Source organism: Euprymna scolopes, chromosome 11 (assembly GCF_053919585.1).
Source record: "Euprymna scolopes isolate OS-2025 chromosome 11, ASM5391958v1, whole genome shotgun sequence".
NCBI lineage: Eukaryota > Metazoa > Mollusca > Cephalopoda > Sepiida > Sepiolidae > Euprymna > Euprymna scolopes.
Window position 1 is genome coordinate 3886738 of NC_136492.1, and position 18819 is coordinate 3905556.

Genomic DNA, 18819 nt, shown 5'->3' on the forward strand with positions numbered 1-18819 from the left:
TGAGGGCATCTTGATGATGTGGCCCAATCAGCGAAATTGGCAACTGATAAAGAGTGACTTTAACGTGGCAACTCCAGCTCTCCGGCGACTCTTTGAATAGATCATCTTGTACCACGAATGGAGGCTAAGGATCTGCTTTTGTTGTTTGATGTGAAATAACTCCAATGGCCTGATGTCATATGCAGACTACTGGAGTCTGAATAATACAAATTCAAAAGCATGTGGACCCGATCTCATCCTGCCTGTGCTATTAAAAAAATGCTCTGCTGAAGTAGCTCCAGTTCTCTCCAAACTTTACAAATAATGCCTTAATGAATCTTGCTTTCCTGCTGGAAAACTGCTTCTTTCGTACCAGTTTTCAAGAATTCTGGTGAAAGAACTGACCCACTAAATTATCGCCCCATTAGCCTCCTCCCACTTTTGACAAAAGATTTGAGTCCATAAATAACCAAGCTCTAGTCCATCACCTTACTGATGCTAAACTTCTAACGGACCAACAATATGGATTTAGGCAAGCCCGTTCCACAGCAGACATCCTAACTCTAGTCTCTGAATGTATATACCATTCACTGGACAAAGCGGGGGAGGGTAGAGCGGTAGCTCTAGCTATATCTAGGGCTTTTGACAGGGTATGGCATGAAGGTCTTCTCAGGAAAATTAGATAATACGGTATCACTGGAAAAATATGTAACATAAATAAGAGAAAAATCCAGGTTGTCCTTGATGGTTGTACATATAAACAATGATATGAGTGTGGGAGTGCCTCAAGGGTCTATCCTTGGACCTCTAATATTCATAAATGACCATGACAAAATTGTTAGTGAGATGGGTATATATGCTGATGACACCATGCTCTATAAGAGACATGACAGGAAAACAAATGAACACATATCTAAAGAAATGGCAGAAACACTAGAGGATGACCTCCAATCTGTAGTGGGATTGGGAGAAAAATGGATAGTCACATTCAATGCTGCCAAGACTAAACTTGTTTCCTTCAATAATTACAAGAAATCTTCTCTACCACCAATAGCAATGGCCAATGACTCTTTATCTGAAAGTACATCTTTTAAACTCTTCGGCCTAACGTTCACAGGAAACATGAGTTGGAACAATTACATTGAAAGTATTGCCAGGATCACTGCGAAGCTACTAACTCCTGAAAGTATCCTGTACCTCTATAAGGCCACCATTCGCCCATGTATGGAGTATTGTCATATTTGGGCTGGTGCATCTGCTACTAGCCTCTCGCTCCTGGACAAGGTTCAAAAGAGTCGCCAACCTAATAGGTTCAGAACTGTCATCTTAGCTTCAGCCTCTGTCCCATCAACGAAATGTTGCATGCTTCTGCCTGTTCTACAAATACTTTAATGGTGAATGCTCTGGCGAACTGCAGACACTTGTACCCCCTCAACGTAAATATCCCTGACAGACCCGACAAGCAGCTAAATCCCACCCTCTCACAGAGATCCCTAGATGTAAAAGAGCCTTCTATTCCATTAGTTTTTTCCCCAGAACCACTAAACTTTGGAATTCCCTTCCGGGACCCTGCTTCCCCAACTGTACTGGCATGCAGAACATCATCTTGCTGCTCATCTCCCTACATAGTACCCCTGTAGCTTATGTCCCTGATAGTAGCCCCAAAGTGGCAACGTGCCTTGTTTGGGATGAAAATGTAATAATAATAAAAAAATTATCAATTTTCATTTAAAAAAATTCCGAAGTGTAATAATTGATTTTTATTAAGTGTCAAATAATTTTTTTTTTGTGCCCAATTATTTATTTTTTTGTGTCATCATCTCAAAATTTTCCTGTTTATTTTTAGGAACAACAATTATATTACAAAGAAATTACGGAAGCGTGTGTTGGTGCTGATGAACCACGAAGACAGGTAAGAAATATATTTTTTTATCAAATCCAAAACATTGTATTAGAAGATTAAAATGTTTGAAAATGAAGAAATTGAAAATGCCAAACTTGAGATGTGGTTAACGTTTGTACGAAACCATTGAAAGCGCCTGGAAAACAAAAAAAACAAAAACAATATACAAAATGCAAGATCTCCCCTCCCCTGCCCCAAGAAAAAGAAAACCCATCACCCATGAAATCCATTATATAAAGATTAAACGTGTGTATTTGTCTTGCTAAAACTAATAAAATGTAAATCAAAATGTTGCGGGTTTAGTATTTTGTTGATCAGCATTGCCCCAGTTGTATATTTGAAATTGAGAAAAAATTATTAATGTATTGGGTTTGAAATAGCCAATAGTTCATTATGGAGGTCAGCTTTCATCGTACTTTAATTGGTGCGTTTGATATATGCATGCGTAGATTCCCTTCTAAGAACGGAAAAATTTTGAATGTTTTCTAATGATCGTTGCAATTCGAATGATGGAATGAAAGACTGTATACCTAAACGTTTTGGTTTTGATTTCAAATAATGACGTCCCCTTCATTTTTATATTTTTTGCTTTTAAGACTTTAAAAATAACAAGAAACACATTTTAAAACCTGTAAAGTGGTGACAAGGCAAATCAGTTTGTTTTCTCTCTCGCACTTATATATCTCCTCAGTACATGTACTTTTTTTACGTTTTCTGAATTGTTCTTTTTTGATTTTATTTTGATTTCAATAATTTTATTTTTATACTTTCATAAACATATTTATTATATAAATTCTAAAAAAAGAAATACTTTTAAAATTAAAAAAAATTTTTTTTATAATTTCATTAACATATTTCTTATTAAATTTCAAATAATATAAAAGCTTATTTTTAATTTAAATTTAACTTTTTTTTTACAAGAACACTAGCGAGGGGTACCCAGCGGTGCCCGGGTGTTTGCAGGTGTGTGTGGTTTTGGGTAAATCAAAACTCTGGGGGTGGGGGGTTAAAATAAAAAAAATGTTTTGGTAGGTAAGTAGGAGGATCGAACTGGAACCCTTAAGGCAAAATTGTAAATTAAAGTGTGAATAAAAACCGTGCGACGTTAACCATTGCACCACCGCGACATACCAACGGAAACACGTTTGAATTTATTTAATTACTTAGATTTGGCAGGTGCACGTTTTAATGACTTAATGGGGTCAACTGTTGACTGCGGAGTAGCATTTCATTTACTGCGAAACGCGGGGGTAGGGGGAAACCGGAAAATGCCGCCAGAATTAATTATAGGAAAAGGCTTAATTCACATGCGGCGACCGAAAACTGTTGAATATTTATCTTCCCGAAGTCGAGCAAATTAAATAGACAGGCGAGCTCCGTTGACAACTCTGAGATATTACGATTTACATGTGATATAAAAAGTTTTAAAAAGTTGTTAGGCGAGTGACCGCTTCTCTGAAAAAAGCCTTTTGTAGACATACAGAAAAAGCGAACACACATACATACATTTTCGCTTTTATATTTATAGATAATTTTCGACTGTGCTTTCGGTCTTCTTCGATGTATGTATGTATATATATATATATATACATATATGTATATATCTTGTTTTCTTCTATTCTTGTAATGATTTTATTATTTAAAGTAAAAAAAAAATAAATTCGATAGAGAAAGGAGGGGAAATTTTTCATATGCTTACATCTATTTGCCCCAAATTCAGTGCAATTGGAAACGTTTACATGTTAACAGTACATCATGCCTGTTATTTGATAATATAGTGTAGACAATGCATATCTATTTCATAAATTTTCACTGGAAAAAGAAGGAGTTAACTCATCTTCGTTTCCAATATAATTAATATTAGTATCATGACAACAAAATTTGCTGATAAATCAGCATTAGAAAATTAATTTGCCGATTATCGAACGGGAGATGCTCTTCCCTGCAACATTAACTTTACAATAAATGCCTTAACGAATCTTGCTTTCCCGACTGCTGGAAAACCACCTTTGTGGTACCAGTCTTCAAGAATTCTGGTGAAAGAACTGACCCACTAAATTATCGCCCCATTAGCCTCCTCCCACTTTTCGCCAAAATATTTGAGTCCTTAGTTAATCGAGCCCTAGTCCAGCACCTAACAGCTGCTAAACTCCTGACTGACAAACAATATGGATACAGGCAAGCCCGTTCAACAGCAGATATCTTAACTGTAGTTTCTGAATGTATATACCGTTCACTGGACAAAACAGGGGAGGGTAGAGCGGTGGCCCTTGATATATCTAAGGCTTTTGACAGGGTATGGCACGATGGTCTTCTAAGGAAAATTAGATCATATGGAATCACTGGAAGAATTCATAATGTAATTAAATCCTTCTTAAGTAATAGAAAAATCAAAGTTGTCCTCGACGGTCGTACATCTAAACAATATGGCATAAATGCGGGAGTACCTCAGGGGTCTATCCTTGGACCTCTATTATTCCTGATACTCATAAATGACCTCCCTGATAAAATTGTTTCGGAGATGGGTATATTTGCCGATGACACCACTCTCTATAACAGATATGAGGGGTAAACAAATGAACACATATCCAAGGAAATGGCAGAAACACTAGACGATGACCTCCAATCTGTAGTGGAATGGGGACAAAAATGGTTGGTTACATTCAATGCTGCTAAGACTAAGCTTGTTTCCTTCAATAACTACAAGAAACCTTCTTTACCACCAATAGCAATGGCCCAGAACACATTGCCTGAAAGTACTTCTTTTAAACTCCTCGGCCTAACGTTTACAGGGAATATGAATTGGAATAGATACATTGAGAGCATTGCCAAGGCTGCTGCAAGGAAGGTTGGCTCCCTCTACCGTGCTAGAAAACTACTTACGCCTGACAGTATCCTATACCTCTATAAGGCCACCATTCACCCATGTATGGAGTACTGTTGTCACATCTGGGCTGGTGCATCTGCTGCTTGTCTCTCGCTCCTGGACAGGTTTCAAAAGAGAGTCGCCAACCTGATAGGTCCTGAACTGTCATCTAGGCTTCAGCCTCTGTCCCATCGACGAGATGTTGCATCCCTCTGCCTGTTCTACAAATACTTTAATGGTGAATGCTCTGACGAACTGCAGACACTTGTACCTCCCCAACGTAACTACCCCCGACAAACCACTAAGTCTCATCCCTTTACAGTAGAGATCCCTAGGTGCAAGAAAGCCTTTTACACCAATAGTTTCTTCCCCAGAACTGCGGGTCTTTGGAACTCCCTTCCGAGATTCTGCTTTCCCAACTGCACTGCTATGCAGAAGTTCAAGTGTAATGTTAACAAACATCTTTCTACTCATCTCCCTTCATAATGACCCCGCTAATTAAGTCCCTGATAGTAACCCCCTGCTTCAAAGTGGCACTGTGCCTTGTTTGGGGTGAAAATTGAATTTAAAAAAAAACAAACTTTCGACGAACTGAGTCAAGATCTTGAACATTCTCTAAAACAATAACCACTGATTAACGTTTTGGTATTAGTAACATTTGCTCCGTTTCTTACTTTCTATAGCATTCCTCTAACTAGCCATTCCGCCATTTCACAGACATTCAACCATCAAAATACTGTGCCCCCCCCCCTGATTTGTTTTTCCTCTAATTTGTACATATTTTTCCTGTGCGATACATGACTTTTTTTTTTCTTCCTGACACTATTTCAGCAAGCTCTGCAAAGTTTGGTATCCGACCCTGGACTTCATCAAATGTTGCCTCGCTTCAGTACTTTCATCTCTGAAGGCGTTAAGATCAACGTCGTCCAAAATAACCTTGCCCTTCTTATTTACCTCATGCGAATGGTGAAATCGCTCATTGACAATCCGAATTTATACTTGGAAAAATATGTGAGTCTTTTTCTATTTGATTTTAAATATTCATTTTTATATATATATATAAATATATATATATGTATATTTTTTTTTTTTTTTTTTTTAATCCCATAAAAAGTCTCCACCCTCAAGGATGGGCACTGTTTGTAGTATTATAACTAAGGCAGTCAATGTTCACGACGACTTCTGCTTGTACGAATACGCTAGATTATCTAATGTAATCGGCCAAATTTTTAATTCCCTTCATTCCTGTGGCAATTGTTTGGTAACCCTGGCGTAGAAGCTAGGCAAGTGAATCAAAAAGGTGGCTTTGTGGTTTGGTTCGAATTTCATGACCAGCAAGAATTTTCACACCTACACTGATTGCGTAAGCATGAAACACTATTGTATATAGGTAATACATATAAAGAATAATTATATGTGGACAAGGAACAAACCAAGTAATATGTCCGTCAACGTTTCGTCTTTTTTGTAAGACTTCATCTAGATGAATGAATTTAAAAAAAAAAAAAAAAAAATACCAGTACAATATTTGAAATGATACTTTTTGGAATGAAATGTGTGACTTTGTTCTATTTCAGAACGAAAAAAAGTTGTTAGAAATTGAAAAAGTTATAGCGGTGTGAAGAGAGTAAGATTTTTTTTTTTTTTTTTTTTTTTTTTTAACGTCATATAGCCGTTAATATATTTAAAAAAGATATGATGTAATTTATAATTCTTTTTGGTATAATTATGGCCACTATAATTAAATATGTGGATGTCTAACTGAAATGAAATGAGTGTATTTTGTGTAATTTATTGATTATTTGTATTAATTGTTATTGGTAATGTTTTAAATAAACCGCAACAAAGACTTCTCGAATCGGTGTATACCATAAATTCAAGCACAATTAAACAACGTGGAGGTTTCTATAATTTATCATCAGTAATAAGTAAACTTGTATTAAAAGAAAATAATTTAATTTTAGACACAGGTTAACTCTCTCTCTCACCATAGAAAACATCTTTTTTGCAAGTATAATTTCAAATATTTCAACGACATTTTTCGTTCTGAAATAAAAGTCATACTTTTCATTAGAACAAAATATTTCCAAATATGTATTGGTGTTTTATTTTATTTTCATGCATCCAGAAGAAGTCTTATAGTAAAGATGAAACGTTACTGGACATATAACTTGGTTTATTCCTTTTTCATCTCTCTATCTCGTCAGAATACTGTTTCCATTATTCTCATTACATTGAAGATTTAGCGATTAGAAAGACCAGGCGAGTGAAATTATTTTTAATAAATATTGCTATTTAATAAAATAAAATGGAATTTTTATTTTTCAAATAAATTATTCATCTTCAGGAAATGGGACAGTTTTTTTTTTTTTTCTTATATACCACTAGCCTGGTTGCTCGGTGTTGCCTGGGTGTTTGTAAGTATGTGTTAAGCAAAAAAAAAAAAAAAAAAAGTGGTAGCAGGCAGGCTCAAACCCATACTGCGAAGGAGGAAAAGGTTAAAAAAAAAACAGGTGACGTCTTTGCTGTTGCGTCCATCGCCAAACCGGGAGTGGCGAAGGTTTAAATTAAGGCTAGTCAATCGAAAAGAGAGGATGACTTTAAAAAATATCTATGAAAAAAGCGACCCCTCTTTGTAGAAAAGTGCCCAGTTGAGGGTGAAGGAATTAATGTTTTTAGTCAAGAGTCGAGTGTCAAAATGATATCGATCTTGTGAAAATCCAACGCCTCTGTCGAAAATTTTAGGCAGACATAAAAACATACATACATACATTTAAACAGACAGGTGAGATTTATATTATAGATGGTTGTGGTAATCCCTGGCATGACTTGATGTTTTGTTAAATCAAAATGATTATATGTCAGTTTTTGGCGTCTGTCAAACACATGTAAAAAAATAACAAAAGAGGAATAAACAGAAGAAAATAAAACAAAAAAACAAACTGTCCAATTTCTTGAAGATGAATATTTTATTATTCAAAAAAAAAAAAATAATAATAATCAGATTAAAAAATGGTAAAAATTATACAAACATTCACAATAGGAATGTATGAATACATGGCTGGTGTAGGGGGTGGGGGATAAAACCCAACCTCCATCTCATCACCAAAATATGGCATCCCTGTGTCTGTTTTACAAGTACTTTAATGGTAAGTGATTGGGCGAATTGAAAGCACTAGTACTGTTACATATATGAATCGGCTATGATCTTCAAGTTCTCATGGTTGTATAAACAAAAAGCTATTTCGTGTTAAAATGAATACGAGACACATTTTTGTTTTCAATACAGATTTTATTTACACTTTTACACTTCAAAGTGAAGGTGATAACTAACATTGGAGCTTGGAGAAGGTGGGTCGCAGAACTCTGTTGACCTGTATTTTCGCTTTGTGTCTCCTCTCTTTTCTCTCTGCTCTTTTATTTATATCACTTTGACCTGTTGACCTTTTTCTCGCCAACTTGTTTAATGTTTTGCAAGTTTTTGGGGTCAGAGTTCCTGTTGATTGACCTGGTTTACCTTATTTTCATCAGCTTTTGTTGTACTTTTTGCTGGTTTTGGTCTCACCCATTTTTAGTATCGGTTAGCTTTCCTGGCTGATTGACCTAATATTTACGCATTCCCTGGCATCATGAATATAGGTTGCTTTGAATCCAAGGTTTTCTCATTGTGTTCTTTTGATTGCCTGGACACACCTCCGTAACACTATTACAAGTCACATTTCCTGGGATTGACTTAATGTGTTCTTTGATTGCCCAGACACCTCTCCATAACAGTAACCCCGTCGATGTAAGTACGTCCAAATAACCAAACAAGCAGCAGAATCCCACCCCTACCCTGTAGAGATCCCTAGATGCTGTAAAGCTTTCTACTCTGTTTCTTTTGTCAAAATGCTAGACTTTGGAATTCTCTTCCTGTTTCCTGCTTCTCTGACTGTACTGACATTCAAAAGTTCACGTGTAATATGAACCCAACTCCTTACTTGATATCCTAACACAGCCGGTCCCTATTAGTAACTCCTTACAACTTAGTGGCACTGTGCCCTGTTTGGAGTGAAAGAAAACTAAAATAATAAAAATAAAAAAAATAGGTTTTTCATGTCATTTACCTTTTCTTCTTCCAGCTTCATGAAATTGTTCCTGCTGTAACAACCTGCATTGTCAGCAAGCAGCTCTGCTTACGACCTGATCTTGATAATCATTGGGCACTTCGCGATTTTGCCGCCAGACTTATGAATAATATTTGCAGGTAATTTCTGGTTGAAGATAATCAGTGCTTATTTAAAATTATACTTATTTAGAAAACTTGCTAAATTTTCACAAAAACACTCGACTAGCTACCACCACTATATTTGATTTCCCTCACTCTCTGTGTCTAAATCTTAACTCAAATTTCATGAACAAAGCTTTTTTTTCCAAAACTGCTTGCTTATGGAACACTGTTCCACTGGCCTGCTTTCCAGTTGAATACAACATGGTTGCCTTCAAATCCAATGTAAACAAGTTCTTGCTGAGCGATTCCTAGAAATAATCAGCCTACCAAATTCATACCATGATTGATTACTACACCACCACCTTACATTCATTAACCGTTATCCTTGAGTGGCCTTTGGCCATTGATAAGTGATGCCCCCCCCCCAAAAAAAAAAACTTGTGGTGTAATCTGTCACAGCATGTTACATTCCAAAAATCATAAAAATTGATCAAGTAGTTTTATTTATAAAAAAAAAAAAAAAGAAATATCAAAATTTACGATTTTTAATTAAGTATTTTTAGCAGCCATTGTTGTGGGTTAAAAGGGAGGTAACCATGGATGAATTTTGAATCAAATATGGTGGCAAGTTATAACATTTGGTTTTCTTAACTAAAGAAAAAACTGCTTGATCAAATTTCATTTCATGATTTTTGGAATACGCCATCTTTGTTCTATAATGGGTACATACATCATAAGGACTTTTCTGCATTTTTTTTGCTTATAATTTACATTGTACACGGAATGATAAAGTTGCTGGCCTAGAGAAAACAACACTACAGCTTTATTTTAAAACTTTTATTGAAAAAACCAATTCAGGTAACTTGATTATGAAATAGAGCTGACATCTGTTCAATGTAGCCGCCTTCAACCTCAATCACTGCCTCAATACGGGTCCGGAACTGGGTACATGCCTTTTTCACAAGCACTGGCAGGAGCTCGGCTAATACTCATCAATCAGGCTGGCTTTGGTGTTGTGGGAGGTCGTGTTGGTGATCTTCTTGATGTATGACCAAACTAAGTAGTTCAGGGGAGGAGGAGGGGGGCAGTGAGAGAAGGGTACCAAGTCATAGCACTCCTTCTGAAGCAAAATCTGGAAAAAGAAAAAAGGAAATTGTAAAAATTAAACATTCCTTAAACATCACCTACCCAGAAGTAAGGAAAAAGTCAGTAACAGCTAAATATTCCGAAATAACAAAAAAGAATACTCCCAACAGAAATAAACACAACGACAATTATTGCACAACAAACCTTGATATTAAAATCCAAAACCTCACCAACCAAATCAAAATATTGATAAATACAATTGAAGAAAGGAAGAAAACCTCACTGGAACCAAAAATCCAAGTGTCACACCCAGTAAACCAGAAACAAATCCAAAAAAACAAACCAGAACCAAACTTAACTAAATAAAAACTACAAATAAACCCACAAATTCCACTCTCCAATAGCTTTAAGACATTGGAGATTGAGAACTCTGAGGAGCAGAATACCAACAATAAGGAGAGTCCCTTAATCCCCCACAAGAGTTCTAATATAAAAACAGATAACAACAAGCAAAAAAATAAAGATTCTCCAAAAACATCCGAACAGACAAGAACAATAAATGGGAAAAATTCCTCAAAAAAAAAAAAAAAAAAAAAAAACAGCCCCACAAAAACCAAACCACGATCTCGCTCAACGTCTAAACCCAGAGATAAATGAAGCATAAAAGCTAACAAACCAATTGAACACAAAGAACCAGAAGCCATGGAAACAGAAACCGAATCTACCAATGATAAAAAGCTCACAAGTGCTCAAACGCACATGAAACAGTCCAATGATTCAAATACAAGAACTACAGACCAAAATAAATTTAAAACCTCCTTGGAAACAACGGAAATAGAAGACAAAACTTCTAAACCCCCCCCCCCTAAAAAAGAACCCCCCACCCCTATTCTCAAGACAAAAGGAAATCAAATACATAAAATTTAAACTATGGCCAACAAAATAATCCAATGGAATTGCAGAGGTATAAAAGCCAACTGGAATGAATTACTTCTACTAATATCTGATCTATGTCCCACAATAATATGCCTACAAGAAACCTTTTTAAAACCATCTGAAAATATCAATCTCCAAAGTTTTACTGAATACAACTACACAACAAATAACCCAAATAGAGCTTCTGGAGGAACATCTGTTCTCATTAACAAAAACACGGCACAAAGCCAAATAAATCTACAAACTAACTTACAGGCAATTGCTGTCACAGCCACCCTACATAGAACGGTCACAATTTGCTCCATTTTTCTGCCTTCAAACGACCGCATAGATGAAACTGAAATAGAAAAACTCATCAACCAACTCCCTTGCCCCTTATTATTAGGCGACTTTAATAGTCATAATGTTAGTTGGGGATGCTCAGACACAGACAGAAAAGTAATCACTATAGAAAATATTATCAACAACAACAACCTATGCATATATAACAACAAAAAGCCCAACCTTTATTCACTTCGCTACAAACTTGTTCTTGGCAATTGACCTCTCTATAAGTGATCCTAGTATCTTTATAGATTACAATTGGACAGTACATATGGATACCTGTGGAAGTGACCACTTCCCAATAATATTAGAACACTTTAGTCCTGAAATAATCTCAAAAATTCCTCGCTGGAACCTTAAAAAAGCTAACTGGAATAAATTCAAATTACTATGCAAACACAAACTCCTACCTGGAAAACATGAGAAAGACCCAATCACTCACTTTACAGATACCATTATCTCAATAGCAGAAGAATGTATTCCTAAAACAAAATCATCAACCAAGTATAATCGTCCCTGGTTTAATAATGACTGTAAAAAGGCTATCAGGCTACAATGTGCTGCATTAAGAAAATTCAACAATCAACCAACTACTCAGAATTTAAACAACTTTAAAATATGCAGGGCTAAAGCACGCCGAACAATAAACGAAGCGAAAAGGGAATCATGGAAGAATTGTGTCTAAAATCAATAACACCACGAAAGACAAAACTGTATGGAATATGATTCAGAAAAAATCAGGAAAAAACACCAGTTCCCCTGTCAACCACCTGTATAAACAATAATAAAATAATTAAAAAAAGAGGACTTGGCAAACCTGCTTGCAGATACTATTGCAAATAATTCATCTTTTAAAAATTACGATAAAAAATTCCAGATCATTAAACAGAAATCAGAAAAAAACAAACTGAACTTTAAAAGTAATAATGAGGAAGAATACAACAAACCTTTTACCGTCCATGAACTAAAGGATTCATTAAAAAAAAAAGCCAACAACACGGCTGAGGGACCTGATAAAATGACATGAATTTCTAAAACAACTACCAGATGAATCATTAAAGTATTTACTTTCTATTTATAATGACATCTGGCTCAATGGCAATCTTCCAGCCATATGGAAACAAGCCACAGTCATTCCTATACCAAAACCAGGAAAGGATGCATCTGACCCCTCCAATTATCGCCCCATAACTCTAACAAGCTGTGTGTGTAAGATCCTGGAGAGAATGGTTAACACCAGGTTAATTTGGTTTCTGGAAATAAATAAAATAACAAATTTTCAATGTGGCTTCCAAAAACATCAAGCTCTTGAAAAGGCGTACGATACCACATGGAGGTACGCTATCATGAAAGATCTCAAAGAAGTTGGAGTAAAAGGAAGACTACCCATCTTCATCAACAACTTTATCAACAATAGATTATTCAATGTCTGTGTAGGAACATGCCTCTCGGACATCAAGGAACAGGAAATGGGAGTCCCACAGGGAAGTATTTCGTCGGTAACATTATTCAGCCTAAAAATTAACAGTATTGTTGGATGCGTAAACCAAGGCGTGGATTGCTCTCTATATATTGATTTTTTTATTGCATACAGCTCGAGACGTATCCATATAATTGAGCGTCAACTTCAACAATGCATTGACAAAATAAAAAAATGGACAAGTAAGAATGGCTTCAAATTTTCCATTAACAAAACAAAATGTATGCACTTTTATTAACTAAGAAAATTGCACCCAGATCCTCTTTTAAAACTAAATGATATTCCGATTCCTGTTGTAAATGAACATAAATTCTTAGGGTTAATACTAGACAAAAAAACTTACATTCAACCCTCACAAAAAACACCTAAAAAGTAAATGTAATAAAACTCTCCAGCTAATGCGGGTCATTGCCCACACAGACAAACCCTATTAAAGTTATATAGATCACTAGTGCGATCGAAATTAGACTATGGCAGCTTCATTTACGGTGCCACCAGAAAGTCTTACATAAAGATATTGGACACCGTTCAACATCAGGGCCTCAGGCTTGCGCTGGGAGCCTTCCGAACTTCCCCCCATTGATAGTCTCTATGCAGAAGCCAATAACCCCCATTATCAATTCGATGCGACAAACTAGCCTTGCAATACCTGACCAAAGTTCTCTCTTGCCCAGACAATCCTGCTTACGACTGCATTGCAAACTCACTAGATTACTCACTCTATGATAGGAAAAAATCACAACCAAAAAATCCAACCTCTAACTGTACCTTCAATCCAAATTACCAAAATCTATATGACCAAAAAGTAAAAGCTATAAAACCTTTTGGGCTCCGTACAAAACCACTAGTAGAAGATGCAGGTATCACAATCACCATGATGTCAACCAACTAAGCTTTCCACCCTGGCTACTAAAACAACCTGAAATTATCTTTGAATTAAATAATCTCCCAAAACAATCAAACCCATCCACTAACCTATCAAGAAAAACTCCTTATCATTCAGGAAAAATACCCAAACCATCAGTACATATACACAGATGGGTCCAAAGACAGCAACAAAACCGGATGCGGAGTCATATCCACTAACATTACCTTACAGAAGTGATTACCAGACCATGCCTCAATTTTTAGTGCCGAAGTCACAGCTTTAGATATGGCACTAGACCTCATCACTAACCTTACCCACAACAAATTTATAATTTTTTTCAGACTTCCTATCGGTACTCGAATCCTTAAAGAATAAAAATTTAAATAACCCACTACTCCTCAAACTGCTACAAAAAATACACACTCTTTCACAAAACAAAAGTATCAAATTCTGCTGGATCCCCAGTCGTTCTGGAATTCAGGGCAATGAAAAAGCTGACATAGCTGCCAAAAATGCTTTAAAACTCATTAAAAGCAATATAAAAATTCCACATTCTGACTACAAACAACAAATAATCTCATTATGAAGAAATGGCAAGAAAGATGGAATAACTGTCCAAATAATAAACTTTTCAAGATCAAACCCACAATAGAAGAACAATTACCAGATGCCAGAAGATCACGTATAGAGGAAGTGATTTTGTCCCGTATTCACATAGGACACACACACATCACCCACTCCTTCCTGCTAAAAAAAAAAAAAAAAAAAGACCCTCCAGAATGTTTTGCATGCCAAGAACCTTTTACAGTAAAACACTTTCTTTTGAATTGTGGCGATCTCGCGCATATCAGGCAAAATTATTACAATGTCAACAATATGAAAGAGCTATTTAAAAAAATAAATTCCTACAAAATACTAACATTTCTGAAAAAAGTAAATCCATATAAAAGAATATAACTTTAATTCAATCCAACTCTACCCCCCCCCCCCCCCCCAAAAAAAAGCACATCACCTAATGACGCAAAATGTCTGATTTGACTTGCTGATTAAATTGAAATATCTAATCCACAAAAAAAAAAAAAATGGAACTCTGCATTAAATAAGCAAAAAAAAAATAAAAGGTTGGTATGCCGTAAAACCAAATGATTACCATGTTGTCATCTTCAAGTCCAAAGTAAACAAGTTCTTGATGAACTGTTCCCTTAAGTAATCTAATTTACCAAATTTCCACTACGTATGATTACTACACTATTATCCCATTGACTACTGTACACTCATTAACTCTTATCCTCGAGTGGCCTCAGGGCCTTGATAAGTGATGCCTTTGGTAAAAAATAAAATGTTCTGCTTGCATAATTAGACAATTACACCATCTTTGATGTCAGAAGTCGAGCTATATTATTGCTTGGTATATTCTTTATTTGTTCAAATCTGTATATTCTAAATTCTTCGAGCTGCATTTATAGCAAGCCATTCAAATTGATTACATTGATTTTGTAGAAGTAGTTCTTTTGATAAAGAAAAAAAATATTAAAAAAAAAATGATTGGAACAAATACAGTGAAGACAATGCCATGGTTGTCGCAAAGTCGAGGGGGCTATCTCTACAAGGCCACCATTTGCCCATGCATGGATCATTGCCACACCTGGTGCATCCACTACTAATCTCTCACTCTTCGCCCAAAGAAACTCTCCAACCTAATTTGTCCTGCATTGTCAACCAATCTCCAACCCCTGTCCCATCACTGAAATGTTGAACACCTTTGCCTGTTTTACAAGTATTTTAATGGAATCTGCTCCAATCAACTCATAGTACTTGTGCTCCTTTGCCGATGAGCAGAAGAATCTTACTTCCTTTAATACTGAGGTCCATTGATGGCGAATAGCCTTCTGCTCTAATAGTTTCTACCTTCAAACTGCGAGACTTAAGAATTTTCTTCCGATCTGCTTTCCTGACTGTATTGACACACACAAATTGTAATATAAACATATCTCGATGCTCAACTCCCTGCACAAAGTTTCTGTAGATATTAGTGATGGGACGATTCCAATATTTTTCCCCGGTTCTAATTCTTTACAAAACTCTGTTTAACTATTAAGTTTTTTTTTTTTTTTTTTTTTTTTTTTTTCTTTCTTCAGGATTACCATAAAAACACAAGATATTTTCTCAAACGTAAAAATACGCTTGTGAGAGACGATCTACAGATTTTAATTCTACTGGTAGTTTAAAATCAATAAATATTGATTATTTTATCATCTATATTATAAATCTTGCCTGTCTGTTTAAATGTATGTATGTATGTATGTATGTATGTATGTATGTATGTCTAAAACTTTCAACAGAGGCGACAGATTTTCATGATAGGTATCGTTTTGAAGCTCGACCCTTTGGACGACAAATAGTGATAAATTTGTTATAAACATTTATTCCTTCACCCTCAACTTGGCACTTTTCTACAAGGAGGGGTCGCTTTTTTCACCGATATTTTCGAAAGTCCTCCTCTCTTTTTGATTGACTAGTTTTAATTTAAACCTCCGCCACTTCCGGTTTGGCAATGGACGCAACAGCAAAGGCGTCTCAGGCTCCCCCCCCCCAATCAACACCCAGGCAACACAATAATATATACCAGCAGTAGGAAAGTTTTTTTTTTTTTTAACAAACTCAAATAAAAAAGACAATTATTTTTGCTATCGGGGAAATAAGCAAAAAATTTCCCGGTACCACCAAAAACCTCTAATTTTTCTGATTCTGATTAATCGTCCCAGCACTAGTAGATATTGTCCCAAATACTATCCCTGTTATGTCCGAGTAGCAAAATCCCACCACTTTCACTGTTGAGGTCCTTAGATGCCAGAAAGCCTTCTAGCTTCTTCCTTAAAACTACTAGATTTTAGAATTTTCTTGCAATTTGCTTTCCTGACTGTACTGACACTAAGAAACTAATGTAAACAGACATCTCGCTGCTCAACTTGCTACATAATGTTTCTGTAGATATGATCCGAAATAGGATCCCTGTTATGTCCAAGTGGCAATATGCCTTGTTCACTGTTGAGGTTTCTAAATTCCAGAAAGCCTTCCACTCTAATAGTTTCTTAGACTTCAGAATTCTGTTTCCTGCTTATCTTGACTGTAATGACCCGCAGAAGTTTAAATGTAATATAAACCAACATCCTTTTATGTTTGAGATAAAAAGCGTAATTTTTTTTTTATATTCTAAATGCATTTGTTTTGTTGTAGGACGTTCAACACTTGCCGTAACAATTTACAGACAAGGGTAACAAAATTATTTAGTAAGGCATTGCAGGCAGAAAAGATTCCGTTGTCCACCCAATACGGTGCACTTGTTGGGCTTGGAGAGCAAGGACAAGAGGTAAGATGATTCTCTGAGATAAATGCTTTTTTGAGAGAACTAGCACGCCACTTGGCGTTGCCCGTTTGTATGATACGCTTGAATATGTATTCATTTATATTGTGGGCTGTTATCTTAATCTTCATAGTTGTTGTTCACCACGTTTAGGCCAACTCATCCTCTGACCTTCTTCAGGTAGCTAACAGTTACGGGATAGGGATGCTGAATCTTGTAACTGTATCCGTAGTAATTACTGTCTTCCATAGATGTTATCTCGCCACGTTTTTGGCCAACTAATCCTCTGACCTGCTTCAGGAAGGATTGAATGAATATACAAACTCTGAAGCCTCATCTCCAAACTGACATTTCCATAATGCCAGTTTCTTGTGGATGTTGATTTTTTTGGATTCCTCGGAGCATTTTTATGGTTAAACAATGTTGATGACGTTTGATTTTTGTAAGCATCTGTCCTGAGATAAGGATTTGAAAATGCCTTGAATTTTGTCATGAAAAGGCCTTGCTTGTATTATTACCTTGAAAAGGCCTTGAGAATCATTCTTTATATTCAGTAAAAATTTGTCAGAATATTAAAAATAAAATCAAAATAAATACTATTAAAATCTTTATAACTATTAAAATATTTTTTATTATTAAAAATAAAATAAAAATACATTCTGAAATTGCATCATTATTTTTGGTATTCTCAATGCAAGAGTTAGTCTCCTTTATCACAAAACTATCTAATTTTATTCATATATTTTACAAATGTAACCAAAGTGAAATTCAAAATAAATACTATTAAAATATTTTTTAAGTATTAATTAAAATATCATTAAAATATGTTTTTACATATTCATATATTTTACAAATGTAGCCAAAGTGAAAATCATATTCAAAATAAATACTATTAAAATATTTTACAATTTTAAAATGCTAATAGATTTTTGGTTTATTATATATCATTCTTTATATATCAAATTTTGTTTATAAAACTTGAATTTCCTCTGGAAAACGGCTGGAAAAGCCTTGAAAAGACATTGAAAATCTGTATAAACTCTGCCAAAATCTTTCCTATATTGCCACTGCGCCAGAAGAACCGATTTTTTGGCAAAGTACACCTTGTTTTTTTTTCTTTCTTTTTTTTTTATCCGCTGTTGAATAGTATAACTTCCAGTTTAATCCGAATTGATGATTAAAAAATCTCCAGGGCTGCTACCCCCCCCCCCCAACCCGAATAATATAAACACAATTTTGAAATGAAAAAGAATAGGGTGCTATTTTCTTGCCAAAACTCTTGACAGTTGGTGGAAATACTTATAAAATGCGTCCATTTACCTTGATATTGAATATCCAAGATGAAGGAATTTTTCTACTTTCTTTGTCATATTGATTCCTTTCTATACAGGATGGAACGATAAAATTGTCACGCTAGAAAAGACATGATTCCATTTCCATTTGATGAAAACCGGTTTTCTTTTTTTTTTTTCTTTTTTTTTTCTTTTTTTTTTTCTTTTTTTTTTCTTTTTTTCTTTTTTTTCTTTTTTTTTTTCTTTTTTTTTTCTTTTTTTTTTCTTTTTTTTTTTCTTTTTTTTCTTTTTTTTCTTTCTTTTTTTTCTTTTTTTTTTCTTTTTTTTCTTTCTTTTTTTTTCTTTTTTCTTTTCTTTTTTTCTTTTTTTTCTTTTTTTTTCTTTTTTTTCTTTTTTTTTCTTTTTTTTTCTTTTTTTTTTCTTTTTTTTTTTTTTTCCTTTTTTCTTTTTTTTTCTTTTTTCTTTTTTTTTTTTCTTTTTATTTTTATTGCAGAATGTCCACTAGTTGGCT

The 18819-nt window shown here is 35.0% G+C and overlaps 1 protein-coding gene across 5 annotated transcripts in view; it reads left to right on the forward strand.

Moving 5' to 3' along the window:
* The window catches only part of LOC145287741 (transcription initiation factor TFIID subunit 6-like), a 103762-nt gene that overhangs the window by 29381 nt on the left and 55562 nt on the right, over positions 1–18819 (forward strand). For all 5 annotated transcript variants that reach the window (XR_013869188.1, XR_013869186.1, XR_013869187.1 and 2 more), the window contains exons 6-9: positions 1826–1891; positions 5580–5759; positions 8870–8994; positions 16890–17022. Coding sequence is in view for 2 of the 5 variants with exons in the window: in XM_080135506.1 (XP_079991632.1) it covers positions 1826–1891; positions 5580–5759; positions 8870–8994; positions 16890–17022 (504 nt within the window). In the remaining 3 variants the exon portion in view is untranslated. The remainder of the gene's footprint in view (positions 1–1825; positions 1892–5579; positions 5760–8869; positions 8995–16889; positions 17023–18819) is intronic.